General features: G+C 56.2%; 1 protein-coding gene across 7 annotated transcripts in view; it reads left to right on the top strand.

The window, feature by feature from the left end:
• PTK2 (protein tyrosine kinase 2) overlaps positions 1 to 18201 on the top strand; it is a 125918-nt gene extending 107717 nt beyond the window's left edge. For all 7 annotated transcript variants that reach the window (XM_049773859.1, XM_049773864.1, XM_049773862.1 and 4 more), the window contains 10 exons: positions 488 to 599; positions 6545 to 6631; positions 7647 to 7784; positions 8413 to 8544; positions 11393 to 11455; positions 12829 to 12868; positions 13300 to 13406; positions 15731 to 15886; positions 16746 to 16826; positions 17208 to 18201. In XM_049773859.1, the coding sequence (XP_049629816.1) occupies positions 488 to 599; positions 6545 to 6631; positions 7647 to 7784; positions 8413 to 8544; positions 11393 to 11455; positions 12829 to 12868; positions 13300 to 13406; positions 15731 to 15886; positions 16746 to 16826; positions 17208 to 17420 (1129 nt within the window). In that variant the 3' untranslated portion in view covers positions 17421 to 18201. The remainder of the gene's footprint in view (positions 1 to 487; positions 600 to 6544; positions 6632 to 7646; positions 7785 to 8412; positions 8545 to 11392; positions 11456 to 12828; positions 12869 to 13299; positions 13407 to 15730; positions 15887 to 16745; positions 16827 to 17207) is intronic.
• The last annotated feature ends 1034 nt before the right edge of the window (positions 18202 to 19235 follow it).

Here is a 19235-nt window from a genome sequence, read left to right as displayed (position 1 = left end):
GACTTTCTGCCGGAGCCCCTGCCCAGTTCCCAGATTAGAAAGTCTGCTGCTCGCTTGCTCGGCTGACCTCACTCCCATGAGTAATCGGGCTTGTTTACTGTGAGCCAAGCCAAGCTCCGGCTGCAGCTTTCCGGGAGGGCAGAGCGCTCTGCAGTGACTTCAGGCGGCGTGGGGTATGGACGGACTGTGGGGAGCTCCGTGCGTGGGGTGTGGGCTGCCTGCGGGCACCTATGTGCGTGTGTAGATGGGGCGCTGAGGAGCATGTGGCCCTGGCGCTAGCAGAGGGGCAGAGGGCAAGCGGCTGCGGGAGGTAAGTGGCTTGTTCACAGGCTTGGCTGTAAATCCGCCACCTAGGGGCAGGCATATCTCCAAGGTGCCGGACACTCAGGCTTCAGTGGGGACTCTGGTGGAAGGTTCCCCACCCTGATGGGGGGGTCTGATGGCAAGGCTTGCAGTTGTCACCCCTTACGGCTCTTTGTCTCTCTAGTGCCATCCTGGAGGAGGAGAAGGTACAGCAAGAGGAACGGATAAGGATGGAGTCCAGGCGGCAGGTCATGGTGTCCTGGGACTCCACTGGGCCTGACGAGGCACCACCCAAGGTAACAGGCTTGTGCCTTGAGGAAGGAAGTTGCTGTTTTCGGGGCCAGCTAGGTTAGCAGTGCCAGATCTCTGTGTTTTCCATTCCTCCAGGGGATCAGGTGTGACTCAGCTCCTCCCTCTCCTCTCCCCGCCCCTGCTGGACATCCAACTGTCCCTCCCGGCCAGAACTGCCCTAGGCTCCCAGCTTCCCTCAAGCCCCTCTCTCTGTGTTTGCCATGTCACCCTGTTGCTGTGTGTGCCTCTGTCTGCCTGTCTGCATGTCCTGTACCAGCCCATTTCCAATGGCACCTCACACCTGCCTGCTCTGTTCCCAGTGCTCCCCTGAGACCCCTGGGCTCAGCTTCCTGCAGAGCTAGCTGGGTTCTGGCTGACAGCTTTGCTCCCTCTAGAGCAGGAGGGAAAGAATGGGCTGTTCCTGCTATGCTGGACCACTGCCACTGGACACGGCGGTTAAAAGCGCATCCCAGACTTGGGCTATTGATTCCTTTTCTTTCCAAGCACTGTTCACACACAGTGCTATTTAAGTCCCCATCCCATTTTTTTTTCCAATTAAGATGCCTGAAACTTCTCTTGTCTTGTTATACTTTTTTTTTTTCTTTTGGTTTTTGGGCCACACCTGGTAACACTCAGAGTTACTCCTGACTCTGCGCTCAGAAATCGCTCCTGGCTTGGGGGACCATATGGGACGCTGGGGGATCAAACCATGGTCCGTCCTAGGTTACCGTGTACAAGGCAGACATCCTACCGCTTGCACCACCGCTCCAGCCCTTTTTCTTTTTCTTTTTTCTTTTTTTTTTTTTTTGGTAGTTTTTGGGTCACACCTGGCAGTGCTCAGGGGTTACTCCTGGCTTCATGCTCAGAAATTGCTCCTGGCAGGCACGGGGGACCATATGGGACGCTGGGATTTGAACCGATGACCTTCTGCATGAAAGGCAAATGCCTTACCTCCATGCTATCTCTCCAGCCCCATCCAGCCCTTTTTATACATTTTTTCATATGCTTTTTGTTTTTTTTTTTGGGGGGGTGTGCCCACACCCGGTGATCCTCCTGGGGTTCCTCCTGGCTCTGGGCTTGGAAATCGTTCCTGGCTCAGGGGACTATATAGGATGCCAGGAATCGAACCCAGGTTCATCCTGGGTCAGCCGTATTAAAGGCAAATGCCCTACCGTTGTGCTATGGATCCGGCCCCAGGTTTGTGTTTTTTAACTCTCCCAACTGTAAACGTTAGGGTGTGTTTAAGGAGGACACAGGTGGGCCCTATCTTCCAATGCCCTGATCCACAGGGGTTTATGGACACCAGCCCAGGCAGGACTGTCTGAATGATCCAAGGCTGCTCCACTGACCCTCTCTCTGCAGCAAGTGGCCATGGCTGCATCTAGTGCCTGGAATCAGCATAACTCCTGCCCTGCTGAGACACTGGCCCTTCACAGACATGCTGCCTGTGGCTGTTGTCCCGATGGAGGCAGAACTGACAGCAGAAATGACTGTCCAGCCACTGACCTTTTCCCAGATTTCCTGGATAGAACAAGTGTTTCCCACAATGAAAACTCAAACTAGTAGTAGCCAGGGGTTACCTTTGGGTGGTGATTTCTCTGTTCCTTGGGAAAAAAACTTGAGTGCTGGTGAAAGGGTTTCTTCTGGAAAGGAGGCAGAATGCCACTTCAGGTGGTCTCTGGGTAACACTCTTTATGAACCCAGACACCTGAGGGGTGGTAGGCAGGGCCAAACACGGCCCCCCAGGGCTGGTCTGTGGCTGGCAGTGGAGCACAGGAACGGCTTGTGGGTGCTGCGGGGGAGATCTCCCTGCCTTTTTTTTTTTTTTTTTTCTTTTTTCTTTTGGTTTTTGGGCTACACCCGTTTGACGCTCAGGGGTTACTCCTGGCTGGCTATGCGCTCAGAAATCGCCCCTGGGTTGGGGGGACCATATGGGACTCGGGGGGATCGAACCACGGTCCGTCCTATGCTAGCGCTTGCAAGGCAGACACCTTACCTCTAGCGCCACCTTCCTGGCCCCGATCTCCCTGCTTTAAGGGATGCTTGTCTCTGGGCACTCCTGCAGGCTATCCCCTAGGGACTCACGCCCTCAATGTCTGAGTCCCGCCTCCCTCACCACTCCCCTCCCCCCGAACACAAACAACCTGTCGTGGCTCCGGTCCTCTGTGGGTGCCTGTGTGGGGTATAGTACTTTGGCGACTTGCTTGGACGTGGTCTGTGTACCCCTGAAGGAATCTGGGTGCTGGATGGTCGGATTTGTACCTTGGAACACATATTGACCTCTCCTGTCTCAGACCAGCAGCCCAATCCCTGACCGTGGGGTAATAATCCTCCTCCTTATGAGGTCCAAGCCAGTAGCCTGCACCCGTTCTTAGGTCCCCCTGCCCTGGGGTCCCTTGGTTCCAGTGGGCTCTTATACAGAGACCTTGTCCACTAGTAACTCAAAACCTTTCATGCAGCTTAACTGTAAAGGGAAATGTTTCTGTCTTGACACTTAAGGGTTTAAACATATGTTGGGGGGTCACAACCTGCAGTGCTCAGGGGTTACTCCTGGCTCTGCGCTCAGAAATTGTTCCCGGGCCCATTCCAGGTCGGCCGTGTGCAAGGCAAACACCCTACTGCTGTGCTATCACTCCCAAAACCTTCTTTCCCACCCTTCAGTAGGGTCTGTGTACAGACCCAGGAGTAACTCCTGAGCACCGCCAGGTGTAGCTTCCCCCCCCCCCCCCCCCCCCCCCCCCCCCCCCCCCCCCCCCCCCCCCCCCCCCCCACCCCCCCCCCCCCCCCCCCGTCCCTGTAAAACAAAACAAAACGATACAAAAAAATGTTTAGTTCATGACAAGCCCATTCAAACCATGAAACATTTTATCAGTTCTTTGTCATTTCATTTTTGTTTTGGTCTTTCTTGGTTTGAGGACCACACCTGAGGCTGCTCAGGCCTCTGCCGGTTCGGCCTGTGGGATTGCTCCCAGCTTGGTGAGTGGGGCACTGTGGGAGCATAACGACTAGGCCTCGCATGCTCTCCAGCATCATCTCACAAAGCTCTGTGTTAGCACTGTGGCGCCAGTCGCTATGCTGCTCGTGAGGAATGATAAAGAAATTGGGGCTGGAGAGATAGCGCAACAGTAGAGTGTTTGCCTTGCACTCAGCTGATCCAGAACAGATGGTGGTTTGAACCCCAGCATCCCATATGGTCCCCTGTGCCTGCCAGGAGTGATTTCTGAGCGCAGAGCCAAGAGTAACCCCTGAGCCCCACCAGGTGTGACTCAAAAACAAACAAACAGAAATTGACCTAAGCACAGTATACCCCCCCCCCCAAACAGCCAGTAGGGGGCCTGAGGTAGCACGGCACTGAAGGCACTTGCTTTGCATGTGTCTGGCACTGCCAGGGGTCCTAAGAACCCCTAGGTGCGGCCCAGAAATCTTTAAAAGCAGGATCTTAAGGGTCAGGGAAGCCGAGGCCTCCCTCGCACAAGCCCTTGAGTTCATCCCCAGCATCCTGAGCAGCATAGGCACTTCTACATTGACCATATTTGTCAGTGTGAGCACTTTGTGGGGCCCCACAACCTAGAAAGTAGTGAAACTGGGCAGCCCTGCTGAGGCAATATTGGGTTCCCTGTGGGTGCTATGCAGGACAACACTGTCCTGCCAGTGCCAGGTGGCCCCAACCATGTCCTGGCCTGCCCTCTTCTGTCGGACTCAGGATGATGGAGCCAGTGTGATGGAGCTAGGGGCCACACTGCTGAGTGAAGTAGTCCCCCAGACTGGGGTGTAACCCCAGCACCAGGAGAATGTGTGGGTCTCTTGAATGTCTCCCACACTCCATCACTTGAAAGGCATATGTATGTGCATGACAGCAGCCTGCCTTGTGCTGAGGATTCTGTCTAGAAGGGTCATGGGGTCCATCTGGACAACTCCTGTCCCTCAAACACTGATCCAGGAACTCTGTGCCTGGGCTATAGACACTGTTGGGGTCTGGCCCAGCGCGTGGGCAGGGGCCTAGTAAGTGCAACTCTTGACTGCAGGGTCCCCGTGACCTCGAAGCTGGAAGGGAGCCTGGAGGAGGCCCAAGTTACCCCATTGGTTCCCTGAACTTGGCTGGTGGGCATTGTGATTGTGACGCGAAGTCTAGTGTTTCCAGTGGCTGCAGGGAGGGTCATCACCTCCTCCTTCCCCCTTCTCCCCACCCCCACCGTGCCACTGCAGGAGGTCTGTCTCAGCACACCCCCTTCCAGAACACCAAGGGAAGGGCAGCCTGGAAAGACATGGGAAACTGGAGGGGGGGGGGGGTTGGATTTGAAAATAAGCATCTGGGGGCCGGGCGGTGGCGCTAAAGGTAAGGTGCGCCTGCCTTGCTTGCGGTAGCCTTGGACGGACCGCGGTTCGATCCCCCCGGCGTCCCATATGGTCCCCCAAGCCAGGAGCAACTTCTGAGCGCATAGCCAGGAGTAACCCCTGAGCGTTACCGGGTGTGGCCCAAAAACCAAAAAAAAAAAAAAAAAAGAAAAGAAAATAAGCATCTGGAATTGCAATTGCACTGTGTCCTTTCTCCTCTGTCAGTGGAGTGGAGGGGCCTGGGGTGACTGGCAGCTCCATATTCCTGATGCCCCTGAAATCCTGGGCAGGAAACAGTGGTTGCTGCTCTCGGGGTTGGTGGGCACTGATTTAAAGAAATGAGTGACTGTTACTGTGTTTCTTTTGATTTTGAGTGGTGTAAATTGTGGCAGTTATCCAGCTTAAACCAAAGCTTGGGGTTCTTGGCCAATTTTAGGATGAGAGGTGTGGGAAGAACTCCCTCAGCCACCTCCCATGGGCCTCCACACATCTCTGTGGGCACCAGGTCAGTCTGCTGCTGGGTGTGGATTCCAGCCACACCGCATAGGAAGACCCTAGTCCAGCTCAGCAGGGACAGAGTGGGGTTGTCCCTGCTTCTCTGGGCTGTGCAGCATCTGGTCAGACCCGAGAAAGGGCCGGGCAGGTCAGTGAGCCACTCTTGCTTTCCCGCTCCGAGAGCTTGGCGAGACCATGCCCAGGTCTGTTTCAGGTAAGAGATCCCACTGCCTGGGCCTACGGCCAGACCAGCAGCACTCATAGGCCCATGTGACCATCTCAAGTGGGGCCTCCACAGATGCAGACCCAAAAGCTGTCCCTGGAGGTCCAAGAATGGTGGACTCTGGCCCCATCACAGGCCTGCAGGCTTAGTGGGAAAGCTGCCCTGGTCCATGCCCACAGGGACAGGGCTGATTGTAGAATAGCCAAGGCCCCCAGAGCAGCCCAAGATGCAGGACGTGGGGAAGGGGCAGCAAATGGTTGGCTAGGACCCACTCCAGAAAGTGGCGGCTGGGGAAAGAGTCCCGAAGGAGGGCCTGGGGGCCAGACACATGATTATGCAATGAGGGGACTTGTGCCCACTCACTGGGACCCCACTGAACCAAGACTGCCTGGTCAGGACCTGTTGCTGCGGCTGCTCACATCCTGGGCCCATATTTCATTCACTCTTATCTCCTGAGACTTAAGACTAAGTCTTTGTTCTGAACATGGACCCCCTTCTGAGTCTGGGGTCCAGGTATCTGCAGCATGAAGCTCACCGTGCAGGCAAAGGCCACTGGCTTTTCCGGCTTTCGTTGGACTTTGATTGTCACAGCAGAGCATACAGAGCTGCCCTCAAGGTCACGCCTGTGTTTTTTCCAAGGGTTTGAGGCCTCTAGCCCCTCCTTCACTCAGGTGGCCCCAGCAGAGTTCATGTGTGACCTAGGGGGGTTCAGCCTGTCCTAGATGGGGACCATGAACGACCCAGGTTGGGATTATGTGCACACCTGGGTGACCTGGTGAGGTCCATTCACACACAGAAGCAGGGTCTCACCCCTAGGGGCTGCCATGGTGTGTGTGTCTTTTTTTCCGTTCAGCCACACTGGACTCGCCTGCATGTGTTCTGTCATTCTGTTCACAGCCCAGCAGACCCGGCTATCCCAGCCCCCGATCCAGCGAGGGCTTTTACCCCAGCCCACAGCACATGGTACAAGCCAATCATTACCAGGTAAGTATCCCTGTGGTTGGCTGAACCAGGTCACTCTGCATTTTGGAGTGTGTGTAAAAGCCAGGAAGGTGGCTGTGAGCCAGGACTATTGCCCAGCTGCCTCAACAAAGCCACACGGACTCCTTTAGGCCCGACTCCAGGGCCCATCACCCCTCACTCCTACTCTCCTGCTCCAGCAGGCAGGGCACAAAGCTGGGACACTGCTGGAAAGCAGGAGTCAGGTCCTGACCCAGTGAACAGCATGGCCCTGTTGCTGAGCAGCGGCTGCCGGGGCCCCTGCAGGGGAGAGACGGAAGTGTCAGGGTGGAGGGAGCTGCAGAGGCCAGATTCACTGTCAGCGAACCACGTTGCGATCTCCTGCCCAGAACATAGGCACTGTGTCCATGCTTTGGTCCCTCTGAAATCTTCACCTGCCAATGCCCTGTCGACCACTGACGCAGTGACCAGAGTGATCTTTGCTATGCTAAGACTTATATCTGCAGTCAGAAGCGATTTCTGAGCACAGAGCCAGGAGAAACCCCTGAACGCTGCCTGGTGTGCCCCTCCCCCAAAAAAAAAAAAAAAAAAACAGAAGGATGTTGAAATTTGAAATCAGAGTCGGTCTAGGCTCTGTCCACTCAGGCATTAACACGAAGAATGGCTCTAGCTCTGCCCCCTAGTTTGAGAGAGGGAGGGAACAGAAGGGGGTACCACTCTTAGACTCAATTCTTAACTTCCAGATTTGCCCTTGGGTACTTTTCTGTCCTGCTCACGCCCCCACGCCTGGCCAGCAATGCAGGTGGAGGTGACTTGGCAGGTTGCTTTGCCTAGGGCCCCGACCCCCAGGCACACATCCTCGCCTCAGGCCCCTGCTGAGCCCACGTTTCTGTTGCAGCTATGATGGGTACCCCTGGTTCCATGCCTGTCCCAGCTTCTGGCCCCACCCCTCTTTCAGCTCAGTGGGTCCTAATGATACCTTTGGCATCACCATGCTGTCAGAGTGCCAGGCTCAACCCTGCCCCTTGCTCCTCTGCAGGTTTCAGCCTACCAAGGCCCCCATGGGGTCACGGCCACGACTGGAAGCATCTACCCTGGGCAGGCCTCGCTCCTGGACCACACAGACGCCTGGAACCACAGATCTCAGGAGGTGTCCTTATGGCGGCCCACTGCAGAGGTCAGTGTGTGTCCACATCAGTTGCTGTGCCCCATTCCCACCCGTCTAACAGCGGAGCCTGAGTTCAGCCTCTTGGCCAGACAGGAGGAGGAGAACAGGAGCTTCAGCCTAGGATTAGGGCTTGGTGCCTGCTCCCCTCAGCACACACCTCCTGGGATCCCCCCTCTTGTTGCCAGAAGGCCCCTCCCTCCGCCTCAGTCACGACACACAGATGCCCCCTGTGCTTACGGCTTAGTTCTTTCTCGAGTGACCCTGCAGGGGCACTTTGTGCAGCTCAGCTGGGCCAGTGCCTAGGCTCGATCCCAGAGCCACATGGTCTCCCACCACCAGTGCATGCCCTCCTCCCTCCCACCCCCAAAAAGTTGCTCCCTTGGGTCGGAGAGTTAGTATAGCGGGTGGGTGGGCACTTTTCCTTGCAAGCAGCCTACTGGTTCAGTTCCTGGCATCTCATGGGGTCCCCTGGAGCATCGTCAGGAGTGATCCCTGAGAGTAGAGCTAGGAGTTCTGAGCATCACCAGGCACGCCCCCCAAAAAGCGGGGGGAATTGCTCACTAGAGCAGAGACTCTACTCCCTGTGTGCTCCCATGCCCTGTAGCACTCTTGAGTCGCCTGTGGCCCTTCTCCCCAGGACTCTGCCGCCCTGGACCTGCGTGGGATTGGCCAGGTACTACCAGCACACCTCATGGAGGAGCGACTGATCCGGCAGCAGCAGGAGATGGAGGAGGACCAGCGCTGGCTGGAGAAGGAGGAGCGCTGCCTGGTAACCCAACCCTCGCCTGGCCCTGCCCGCCCTGCCATAACCGACTCTCACCCGGCCCTGCCTTTGGTCCACGCCTGACTGACTTCTCCCATCGCTGAAGTGACCATGGCCATACCAGCTCCCCGGTGTCCTTGTGTCGCTTCTGTGCTGCTGCTCGTAGCTCATGCTCGTGTCTCCTGTCTAACCCTGCTTCAGGCTCCCGTAGAACAGTGCAGCCACCCGTGTGCTGGGGATAGGAGGCACCAAGGCTGGGCGGCCTGTAGGTGTCCCCAGTGCAGGGCCTTCGGTGAACCAGGACATTCCTGAAGTCTTGCCAGAGAAAGGGCCTAAGGGAATTGGATCTGGGCACTTCACTGTGTCCGGAGCTACACCATGCTCCTGCCTCTTGGAGTGGAGGGACCCCAGATAATGCCAGCAGGCTCAGATGTGCTAAAGAAGGAGTTCAGGCTCGATGGCGCTGGGGGCTGTGGTGCCTGAGATGAATGAAGGCTGAGACTCAGTTTATGAGCCACGTGCACAGGCATCTGCTCCTCCCCAGCCCACATGTCAGCCACTTGGTATAAGTGAGAAACAGACTGTGCAGTTTCCGGTCCCTTTCGGCTTTGTATTGGAGTTATGCTCGGGGGTCACTCATGACAGTGCTAGGGAGCAAAGCCTCTCCCTGCCGTACCATCGCTCTTGTCCCCCACTGCCTTTCTTTGTTTTTAGTTCATAGTGTTCTGCTTTGGGGGCTCTTCAGCTCAGTGCTGCGGGAAACCATGCTCTACCAGAACTGAGCTTTGGGCCTCCTACGTGCCAAGCATTGCTCCAGCCTGCTGAGCTGTCTTGTCTTCCTTTTGGCACTTTCTAGACATTGGGAAGAAAGGGGGCCTGTGGGTTTCATTGCCCTCAGGTTGCAGGTGAGGATTTGGAGCAGTTGCGAGAAGCTATGGGTCGGCAGATATGGGTGCCACTGAGTGACTGGTTGCAGGCTCTGTACTATCACTGCCACCAACTGCACTGATCAGGGCCAGTCTGGGTGGCAAGTCTAAGAACTCAGCTGTTGTGCCTGAGTCCCACTTTCCTTTATTTTTTTTTCCCCCTGGGGGTGCCTGAGATCAAACTAAACCTCAGAGAGGCAAGACAGGTGCTCTCTGGCCGAGCTGCTTCCCGATCCCAGCCCAGCCCACACACTTGCTGAATTACTCTAAAGCTTAAAAATAAATGGTGTGGGGCCGGGTAGGTGGCGCTGGAGGTAAGGTGTCTGCCTTGCAAGCGCTAGCCAAGGAAGGACCGCGGTTCGATCCCCCGGTGTCCCATATGGTCCCCCCAAGCCAGGGGCGATTTCTGAGCACATAGCCAGGAGTAACCCCTGAGCGTCAAACGGGTGTGGCCCAAAAACCAAAAATAAATAAATAAATAAATAAATGGTGACCGGAGCATAGACAGCAGGAAGGACACTTGCTGGGTGTGACCAACATCCCATATAGTCTCCAGAGCACCGCCAGGTGTTGCCAAAAAACTTAAAAAAAAAAAAAAAAAGCAGGGCCCGGAGAGATAGCACAGCGGCGTTTGCCTTGCAAGCAGCCGATCCAGGACCAAAGGTGGTTGGTTTGAATCCCGGTGTCCCATATGGTCCCCCATGCCTGCCAGGAGTTATTTCTGAGAAGATGGCCAGGAGTAACCCCTGAGCACCGCTGGGTGTGGTCCAAAAACAAAACAAAAAAAAAAGCAAATGTTGGTTCTGGGGCTAAAGTGACAGAAGAGTGGAATGGGTGTTTGTTTTACAAGAATCTGACTTAGGTTCTTTTTCGGGGGGGGGGGGGAGTGGGGGGAACCACACCCACCAGGGCTCAGGGGCTACTCCTGCTCTGCACTCAGAAATTGCTCCTGGCAGGCTCAAGGACCATATGGGATGGTGGGAATCGAACCCAGGTTCCTCCCTGATTGGTCGTGTACAAAGCAAATGCCCTAACCACTGTGCAATCTAAATTGCTCTGGCCCCCTGACCTAGGTTTTTCTCTTGACACTCCATATGGTTCCTAGTCTATTCCGGGGTGATCCCTGAGCATCGCTAGGCCTTAAAAACAAATGGAAAAAAGGGAAAGTTGGCCCCAGCCAAGTGATAAAGAGCTACTTGGCCTTGCAGGCAGGCTGCCCATGGTCCAGCTTCACATATGGCTTCCTGAGCAACAGGAAGTCCAAGGCCCACTTAGCCAAAGTGTAGTTCATGTGCTTACACTGGGTGATGTGCTGGCAGATAGTAGATTTAAACACAGTACCTGGTGTACGAGGAGATGTGCTCCACCAGTGCCATAGAGCCTACAAGGGCGGGCCATCTGGGGTGCCCCAGGGAGTGGACACAAGTCAGAGTCCACCAGTGGAGCTGAAGTTTCAGAGTTAATGGGAACTGTCCAGGCAAGGGTTCCAGGATATGGAGTCCTGGCCCAGGAGCAACAGTGGCCAGCTGGGATGCAGGCACCTGCCACCAGTCACCATGCTGCCCTTGACTTCCCGAGTGCTGTCGCTTCTGGACTTGGCCGGTGGCCCTCGCAGGCATGAGCCATAGACTTAGAGGATGCCAGCCATGCCCTGCTTGTCTGCCTGGGAACTGCAGTGACCAGCCCCTCAGCTCTGCCTGGCCGTGCTGTACGCTGGGACACTGGTCAGGCTCGCTCAGTATCAGGGCAGTTTCCCAAAAAGGGAATGTCAGGCCTTCCTTGCTCGACTTTTGCGGTGCTGGAATTCAGGTCTCACTTGTGAGCCGAGTGCCCCCTGCCCCCGCCATCGTTGTCTCCAGGGCCCAACGTGCATCCAACACTGGCAAGCACTGCTCACAACTGATGCCCTGGTCTGTCTGTCTCTGCAGAAACCAGATGTGAGGTTGTCGAAAGGCAGCATGGACAGAGAGGATTGTGGTCTGCAAGGCTCGGTGAGCAACACACACACACACACACACACACACACACACACGCATGCACACACACATACACACAAGGCGCACACTCACCTGGCACACGCACGTGCGTGTGCCCCAGCCTGCTCTGAGTCCCAGCTTCCTACCAGAACACCCAGCTGCCTCCCTCCCCCACACCTCACTGCTGCTTCGAGAGTGAAAGGCTGCAGCCCCAGAGATGTGTCTTTAGGGACATGTATCTATCCAGTGTCTCAACTGCACTTCCAGGCCTCATGAAACTGGATCCAGGGGCATTTTCCCTTCTGGATGTCAAGGGACTGATGTCTGATGTTGCCTTCAGAGAACTAGCTTGTGACTATTATCAGTGTTTGATGTTTTTGCTTTTCGGTTTGGGGTCACACCTGCAGTGCTCAGGGCTTACTCATGGCTCTGCACTTGGGGGGATCGTATGGGATGCCAAGGATCAAATTCCAGTCAGCTGCATGGAAGGCAAATGCCCTCTCCACTGTGTTGTCGCTCCAGCCTCCATGGCTGTCCTGAGCGATAGCGCAGCGGTACTGTGGTGGCCTTGCACACCCGACCCAGGACGGACCTGGGTTCAATCTCCGGAGTCCCAGGAGCAATTTCTGAGCCTCAATGCAAACCGGGTGTGTTCCAAAACAACAAGAAAGCTTGCTAGAAATCTTCCCTTTTTTCAGAAGCAAGTTGTTTTTTGTTTTGTTGTTGTTGTTTTTGGTGGGAGTGTCACATTAAACTCAAAACCCACTCCTGGCAGGCTGGAGGGAATGTATGGGATGCCGAGAATCGAACCCAGGTCTGTCCCAGGTTGGCTGTGTGCAATGCAAATGCCCTACCACTGTGTTATTGGGCCCCAAGTCAAGTTGTTTTGTTAGAATGTTTTTGTTAGAATGTCCAATGGTGGTACTACAGTGCAGCAGGTAGGGCTTTTGCCTTGAACGCAACTGGTCCAGGTTCGATTCCCCAACATCTGATATGGTCCCCATGTACAGCCAGGAGTAACCCCTGAGCACTGCCAGGTATGACCCCAAAACCAAAAAAAAAGTCCAGTGGAATCTGAGCCAGTTGCTTTCATCAGCACTAAGTTCCTACCCAGTACACCCTGGACACAAGGGCAATGGGGCTGCGGCAAAGGGCCTCAAGGTGAGGGGCCCCAGGTGGCCTGACTCACTGTACGCCAGGACCCTCCCTTTTCCTTACACTGAGGCTGGCGTCTGGTCAAGAGGGTGAGTAGGAGTTGCTCCTGCTGGTTCTCTGTTGGGAGCCCATGGACACTTCGGGTGCCCTGTCTGCCTCGGGGAGAGGGTGTGAAGGAGGGGAGGTCTCACCCTGCTGTGCTGCTGCAGTGATAGAACTTTCCTTTTCCACAGACTGGAAACCAGCACATCTACCAGCCTGTAGGGAAACCGGGTAAGTGTGGGCATGAGCAGTGCGTGGGCGTGTGTGTGGGATTGGGACTAGGAGGGTTTTCCAGGGCATTGCTTAGCTTTGGGTGTCCGCGCCCCGATTAAGGGGGCAGAGAGGACCAGGGGCAGGAGAAGACAGGCCGGCCGGGGCCTATGAGCAGAGGAAGAGGGAGCAATGCCCAGATGCAGGGCCAGCCTGCACATGTGTGTTGGCACATGTCTTGGTCGATTGTCTGGTTCTCACATGCTAGCTCCCTCACGGGCACACACACGCACACACACACACACACACACACTCTCCCTTACAAGCTCTGACACACTTGCACACGCCTCCCCACGGGCATACACACGTTCCCTCTCAGGCTCTGACACACACATGCTCCTTCACGGGCCCTGACTCGATCCGTTAAGGCCTCCCTTTTTTCTTCTTCCCAGACCCTGCAGCTCCACCAAAGAAGCCACCGCGGCCTGGAGCCCCTGGTCACCTCGGCAGCCTTGCTAGCCTCAGCAGCCCTGGAGACAGCTACAACGAGGGCATCAAGGTGAGCGTCTGTGGCAAGGATTCGGTCCTATAGGCTACCTCATGGTCGGCTCCTGCCCTGTTTCCTCAGGTTAAGGGAAGAGCATGTCTAGCAGGGGTGAGACTGACACCATAGACATCCTCGGCCTGAGGACAGGACTTAGGCTTTCCTCAAATGGCCCCTGACATTGATCTGGGAAAGACCTGGGGGGCATTAGCCACACAAGCACAGCCTGTTAGGGTGACTTGTTACTGTGAAAATCCAACTCTTAGAGCCAGGACCTGCTCTGCTGTATGGCCAACAACCCGGGACAGGGTGCGAGGAGAGGGACTGGCAGTATGAATCTGGGAGCCTCGCCACATCCCAAGCTCACCCACTGCCCCAGAGCACTTGCTCTGAGCATGCTAGGTGTCTTGCGTCTGCATGGTGGCAGCCACCACGTATCTGGCCGAGTCTTCATACCTATTGTCAGCTCCAGGCTCAGCTCTGCCACCAAGTGGCCCAGCAGGGCCCTGGAAGTGACCCTGAGGGTGTGTGCTCTGCCAGGAGCTGGGCAGAGGTGGGGTGGGGGCATGCTGTACCGCCACTCGTGCGTGCTCCGGACTTCCTTGACGGGGTGGCAGCATTGTGCTGGGCCAAGCCTGTCCTCTGGTGCCCAAAGTGACCCTGAAGGTTGGGCCTTTGAGTTTGAGTGTGGGTTCCTCCCAAGAATGCTGAGTCCACCCGTGCTTGGGCCTCACCCCCATCCCTTGTCTTCGGGGACCCCCATGCCTATGAGAAGCCTGGTCTGGCCCCTAGCCCCTGGCCTGTCACCACCTTGTTGGTCAGCAGCGAGACCCAGCCCCCCATGACCAGGGGGTAGCCCTTGGTGGCTCCTGCCGCGCTCAGTGACTGTTCTCCAACCCCTGCACGCTGCGGGCACTCTTGGGTTTTGCATGTCTGGCTTGTGAGCACGATGTGGCGCCCCTGTGTCAGCATGTGGGATTCCCAGGAGCCGGGCGCTGCCTCCACTGTCCTTGTTGCTGGGGGGTGTTGTCTGCTGCGTGTATTAACATTGTTTTTTTCTTTCCTCTCTGACAAACCTTTCCCTTTTCTCACCTTGCATTCGACATAGCCGTGGAGGGTAAGCACATCGTGTGTGTGTGTGTGTCCCGCTCCGCGTGCCCCCCGCTTGGGACCCGCAGCTGGAGGCGCCTCAGCAGCCTGTCCCCTGCCTAGCCCTTGGCCTCCCTCCATGCCGGAGGGGTTAGACTGCGTGTGGCCTCAGATGAGGGAGGGAAGTGTGCAATGTGTCCCACTCAGGGCTGATGCTGGACCATAGTTGGTTTGGACGTTCCGATGCACTGCCCTGTCCCTACGTACTGCCCATGCCCAGGCCTGGCACTGCCGTGCTCTGACACAGCAACTCAGGCTGACCTTGGGGTGCTTCCCTCCATATTCCTCCTTTTCACTCCTTCACTTGGGACTGGTGCCCAGTGAGGGAGAAAGGGAAAGCAAGGCCTCTCACAGGGTGCCTGGTTGGGCCCTTTTCTCCAGCGCTGGGCACAGGCAGGCACTGCTCACTGTGCGGAGACACGGCCACCAGGCCACTCTCAGGGCGTGGGCCAAGCCTTCTCCGTAGAAGTGCACTTAGATTCCTGCAGTCTAGGCTTTTGGCACCTTGTGACCTTGGTCCCCTAGCCAGCTTTCAGGGTTTGGGAGGTTGGTTTGTTCTGTGGCTACGTCCAGCGATGCTGAGGGCTGACTCCTGGCTCTTCACTTACTCCTAGCAGTGCTCAGGGGATCATCCAGATGTTGGGGTTCAAAGCCCAATTAGGCGCTATAGCACAAGTGCTTTACTCACTACTAGCTCTCTGGCCCCCTTTTCTGTTTTGCTTGGGGCCACAGTCAGCGGTGCTCAGGCTGACTCCTGGCTCTGCACTCATGGGTCACTCCTGGTGGGGCTTAGGTGACCTGTGTAGTGCTGGGGATCAAATCTGGGGTAGCTTCTTGCAAGGTCAGTGCTCTGCCTGCTGTGATTTTTACTCTGACCACCCTCAGCCAGCCCCTCCACATGCCTCTAAGCAGCGGCATGGCCTGCATCCTTTCTTTTCCGGTGAATTATTTCAGGGACACTGATCGCTCCTGAGAACAAATCAGTGGCTATGGGTGCTGTGATTCCACCTCATTCCCTTCCTCGGATTCCAAAGCTAGTGAAATCCCTCGCGGATATTCCCTTGTCTTGCCTCCTCGCTCTTGGGCCCTGGCGGGAAAGTTGTGTGCTCCAGGGCTCTGGTCAGGCTTAGTACAGAGCCTGCCGCCTCCTGCTGGTGGGCTGGAAGGTGACAATAGCTTCTGTGTCTCAGCTCCAGCCCCAGGAGATCAGCCCCCCACCCACTGCCAACCTGGACCGGTCCAATGACAAGGTATACGAGAACGTGACAGGACTGGTGAAGGCTGTCATCGAGATGTCCAGCAAGATCCAGCCCGCGTCCCCCGAGGAGTATGTGCCCATGGTGAAGGTAAGGCCCGCTGCGGGTCTGTGCACTGTGCAGAGAACAGAGGCCCATGTTGGGCGCAGTGCCAGGAGTCCAGTCTGCCACACTGCATTTGCCACGACACCCCTGCGCTTACCACTGAGCCGTCCCTGCTTGGAATGGGAATTTAGGCACATGCTGGAACACTTGGTTTTTGGGGGCCATCCCTGAGGTAGGGAGTCGGCTCTCACCAGCACTTTGCTCTGATGACCACAGGTGTGACTGGGAGCTCGCTGGTCTTGAGCCGGTATTCTTGGGCCTGGGGACTCGGAGTGGCTCTTTCTTTGGTACATCTTCAAGGAATGTCTAAATGCACTCTCCTATTCTGGCTTTCATTGTTGTGCTGTCGAGAATGACTGAGGAATGATCGGGAGACGGGGTGGAGCCCTAGCACAGCGGGTATAGCACTTGCCTCGCGAGCACAGACCTGGGTTCAGTACCCAGCTTTCCGTATGGTGCCTTAAGCACTACAAGGAATGATCCCTGAGCACAGAGCCAAGAGCAGGCAATTCTGATGTGGCCCCAAAACAAAAAAATTGAATGGCAGGCGGTTGGGTGGTGGTGGTGAACACAAAGAAATCTGTGCTGTCCCACTGGTCACTCTCGGCCACCTCAGAACCTCAAACTCAGGCAGTTTGAGTTTCCTGGCAAATTGCAAGACTGAGCACCCTTTAACCTGCCTGTTGACAGTCTTGGGAGTACTTCTTAGAAGCTGTGAGCACAGGGTGGCTGGAGCAGGTCCTGCCAAGGAAGAACCCGGCAGGTGGGGGTGTAAGCTGTCTGCTTCTGGAAGCTTCCTGGCTGCCAACTGTGGCTGTGTTGATACCGGCACTTGTCCCTACAGGAAGTGGGCCTGGCCCTGAGGACACTGTTGGCGACTGTGGATGAAACTATCCCCGCACTGCCCGCCAGCACTCACCGAGAGGTAGGACATGGTGACTTCTGGTGGTGGTACCCAGGGTAGTGCTGGGGGATGGCATTTGGTGCTCCCCAAAGCCGCCAACCAGAATGAGCACCCCACTGCCTGCCCTGCACACACTACTTCTGCAGCTCCGTTTTCTGCTTTCCTGCTTTATGTTTGGGGACCGCATGTCGTTGCACTGAGATCATCCCCGGTGGAACAGGGTCCCCCTGTGAGACCTCCCTCCTCCTTACCCTGGAGCGGGGGCACCTTCTTGGAGCCTGAGGGTGGGACTTAACAAGGAGGGACTTAACAAGCTGCTTTAGGATGCTCTGAGGCAGGCTTGTTTTAGGGAAGACCTCAAGAGTTGGTGGGCACCATCTCCCTGATCCCTTGTCCCTGCAGATCGAGATGGCCCAGAAGCTGCTGAACTCGGACCTGGGCGAGCTCATCAACAAGATGAAGCTGGCCCAGCAGTACGTCATGACCAGCCTCCAGCAGGAGTACAAGAAGCAGATGCTCACGGCAGCCCATGCCCTGGCTGTGGACGCCAAGAACTTGCTGGACGTCATCGACCAAGCGAGACTGAAGATGCTCGGGCAGCCCCGGCCACGCTGAGCCGCCCTCCGCCTGCGAGCTCCCACCTCGTCCCACCAGCACCAGCCGCCGCCACGGCAGCGGGTCGGCGTCTCCTCGCCCACCGCTTCGACCCTCTTGATCGGGCCCTGGGGTCTTGGAGTCGAAGCTCAGAGTCAGCCGGAGACTGCGGGGAAGTGTCCGGAATGCTTCGGCCCTCAGTGCCCTCAGGCCCACAGGAGCCTCTGGAAATGCTCGCGCTGGGTGCCACCTTCCCGCACAGTGTGGTGCGCGCGGGGCCAGAGATGAAATGGAGGCTCCGGGACACGAGGGGCTCAGGGCTTTCCAGACCATGGGGCACTGGGGGGATCCCAGCCATAAGAGGTCAGGCCCATTTGGCTCCTGCAGGTCGGAACCCACCGCCACGCGGCCCCCACGGACTTGCTCTTTCAGAATCCCCGGGATCATGTGCCAGATTTTTGTAGCGCCGCCGTTCCCCTTGGAAGCAGACATGCTTTGTACCAGAGCACCTCCACACTGCACTGAGAACTTCCGGAACCATCCCTGTCTCCCTTTTTCTACATAATTTATAAAGCAAGATGAAAGCCATGTTGACTCTCCCAGCGCTGGAGCGAGCACAGCCTCTTGGGGCGCAGGGAGTTGAGTTCCTTTTGATGTCGGTTACTCTACCATCAGCTCTGTTAAATAATCCTCAAGAATCCGCCCTCCCTTTAGTTTGTTGGGGGATATAAATTATTCTCAGGAAGAATCTAATGAACTGTACATTTACTTTGACCTATTAAAGAGGTGTTACAATAAAGTGCTTGGTGTGCTGGCCTTGCAGTTCTGCCCCTGAAAGCCCTTCTCAGATTAGCAGGTGGGATAGAGGAGAGATGAGGGCGGGAGTGATAGTGCAGCGGTAGGGCATTTGCCTTGCGTGCTGCCGACCTACCTGGGACGAACCAAGGTTCTATTCCCGCCATCCCGTATTGGTCCCCTGAGCCTGTCAGGAACCAGGAATAGTCCCTGAGCGCCACTGGGTGTGACCCAAACCAACGAAAGGAAAGGAGACGTGGGGGTACGAAGGGTCCTGAGATAGACTCCCAGGGCAGACAGTGTGTACTTGTGGGTCGGCTACAAACTGTGTAGCCAGATCCAGTCACTAGAGTAAGAGGCTGCAGCCCTGAGCCTCTCTGACATTGCAGGAGTTCCTTCAGTGGAGCCCTGGTGAAAGAAGCTGGGGTGCTCTTTCCTCCTGGAAGTGGGGACTGAGGTGCTGCCTGGGGAGCTCTCCTTAGACCCTGAGCCCTCCGCAGCCCCACTCAGCTCCGACATCCCACATGTTGGTCTTCGGCTTCCCTGTGTACTAGAACCTTCCTGCCTGCCCTCCCAAAATACCACTTGGCCTTTCCCAGTGACTTTGTTACCACGCTGACCTTGGGAAATACTGCCCCGTGCAGCCCGCAGGACGTCAGGGGGAGGTGGGGCAGGGTGCACTGCTGCTGGACCGCTGATGGTGGAGCTCACGTGGTTCTGTAGTCCCATCTCTGATGGCTGCTGAGGTAAGTGTCTGCCAGGGGACCTTCCCAGCATGTGACTGAGTATTGGCACTTCCTCATGCTCACACAACACAGACAAAAACCACAGGTACAGACACAGTCACAGTCAGACACAGCGAAGACAGGCACAATCTCACAGACACAGTCATAAACACAGACAGGCACAGGCACAGTTGTTAGATTGTACCTTATTTTATCCAAAACAAAGACTTCTCCCAGTTTCCTGCTCCCCCTTCACCCATCCCTTGTTATTTTGCCTTGGGGTTATTTTTTGATTTTGGGTCCACACCCTGTGGCA

This window comes from Suncus etruscus, chromosome 5 (assembly GCF_024139225.1).
Source record: "Suncus etruscus isolate mSunEtr1 chromosome 5, mSunEtr1.pri.cur, whole genome shotgun sequence".
Taxonomy (NCBI): domain Eukaryota; kingdom Metazoa; phylum Chordata; class Mammalia; order Eulipotyphla; family Soricidae; genus Suncus; species Suncus etruscus.
Note: the sequence above shows the minus strand (reverse complement) of the source record. Positions and strands in the feature narration are given on the sequence as shown.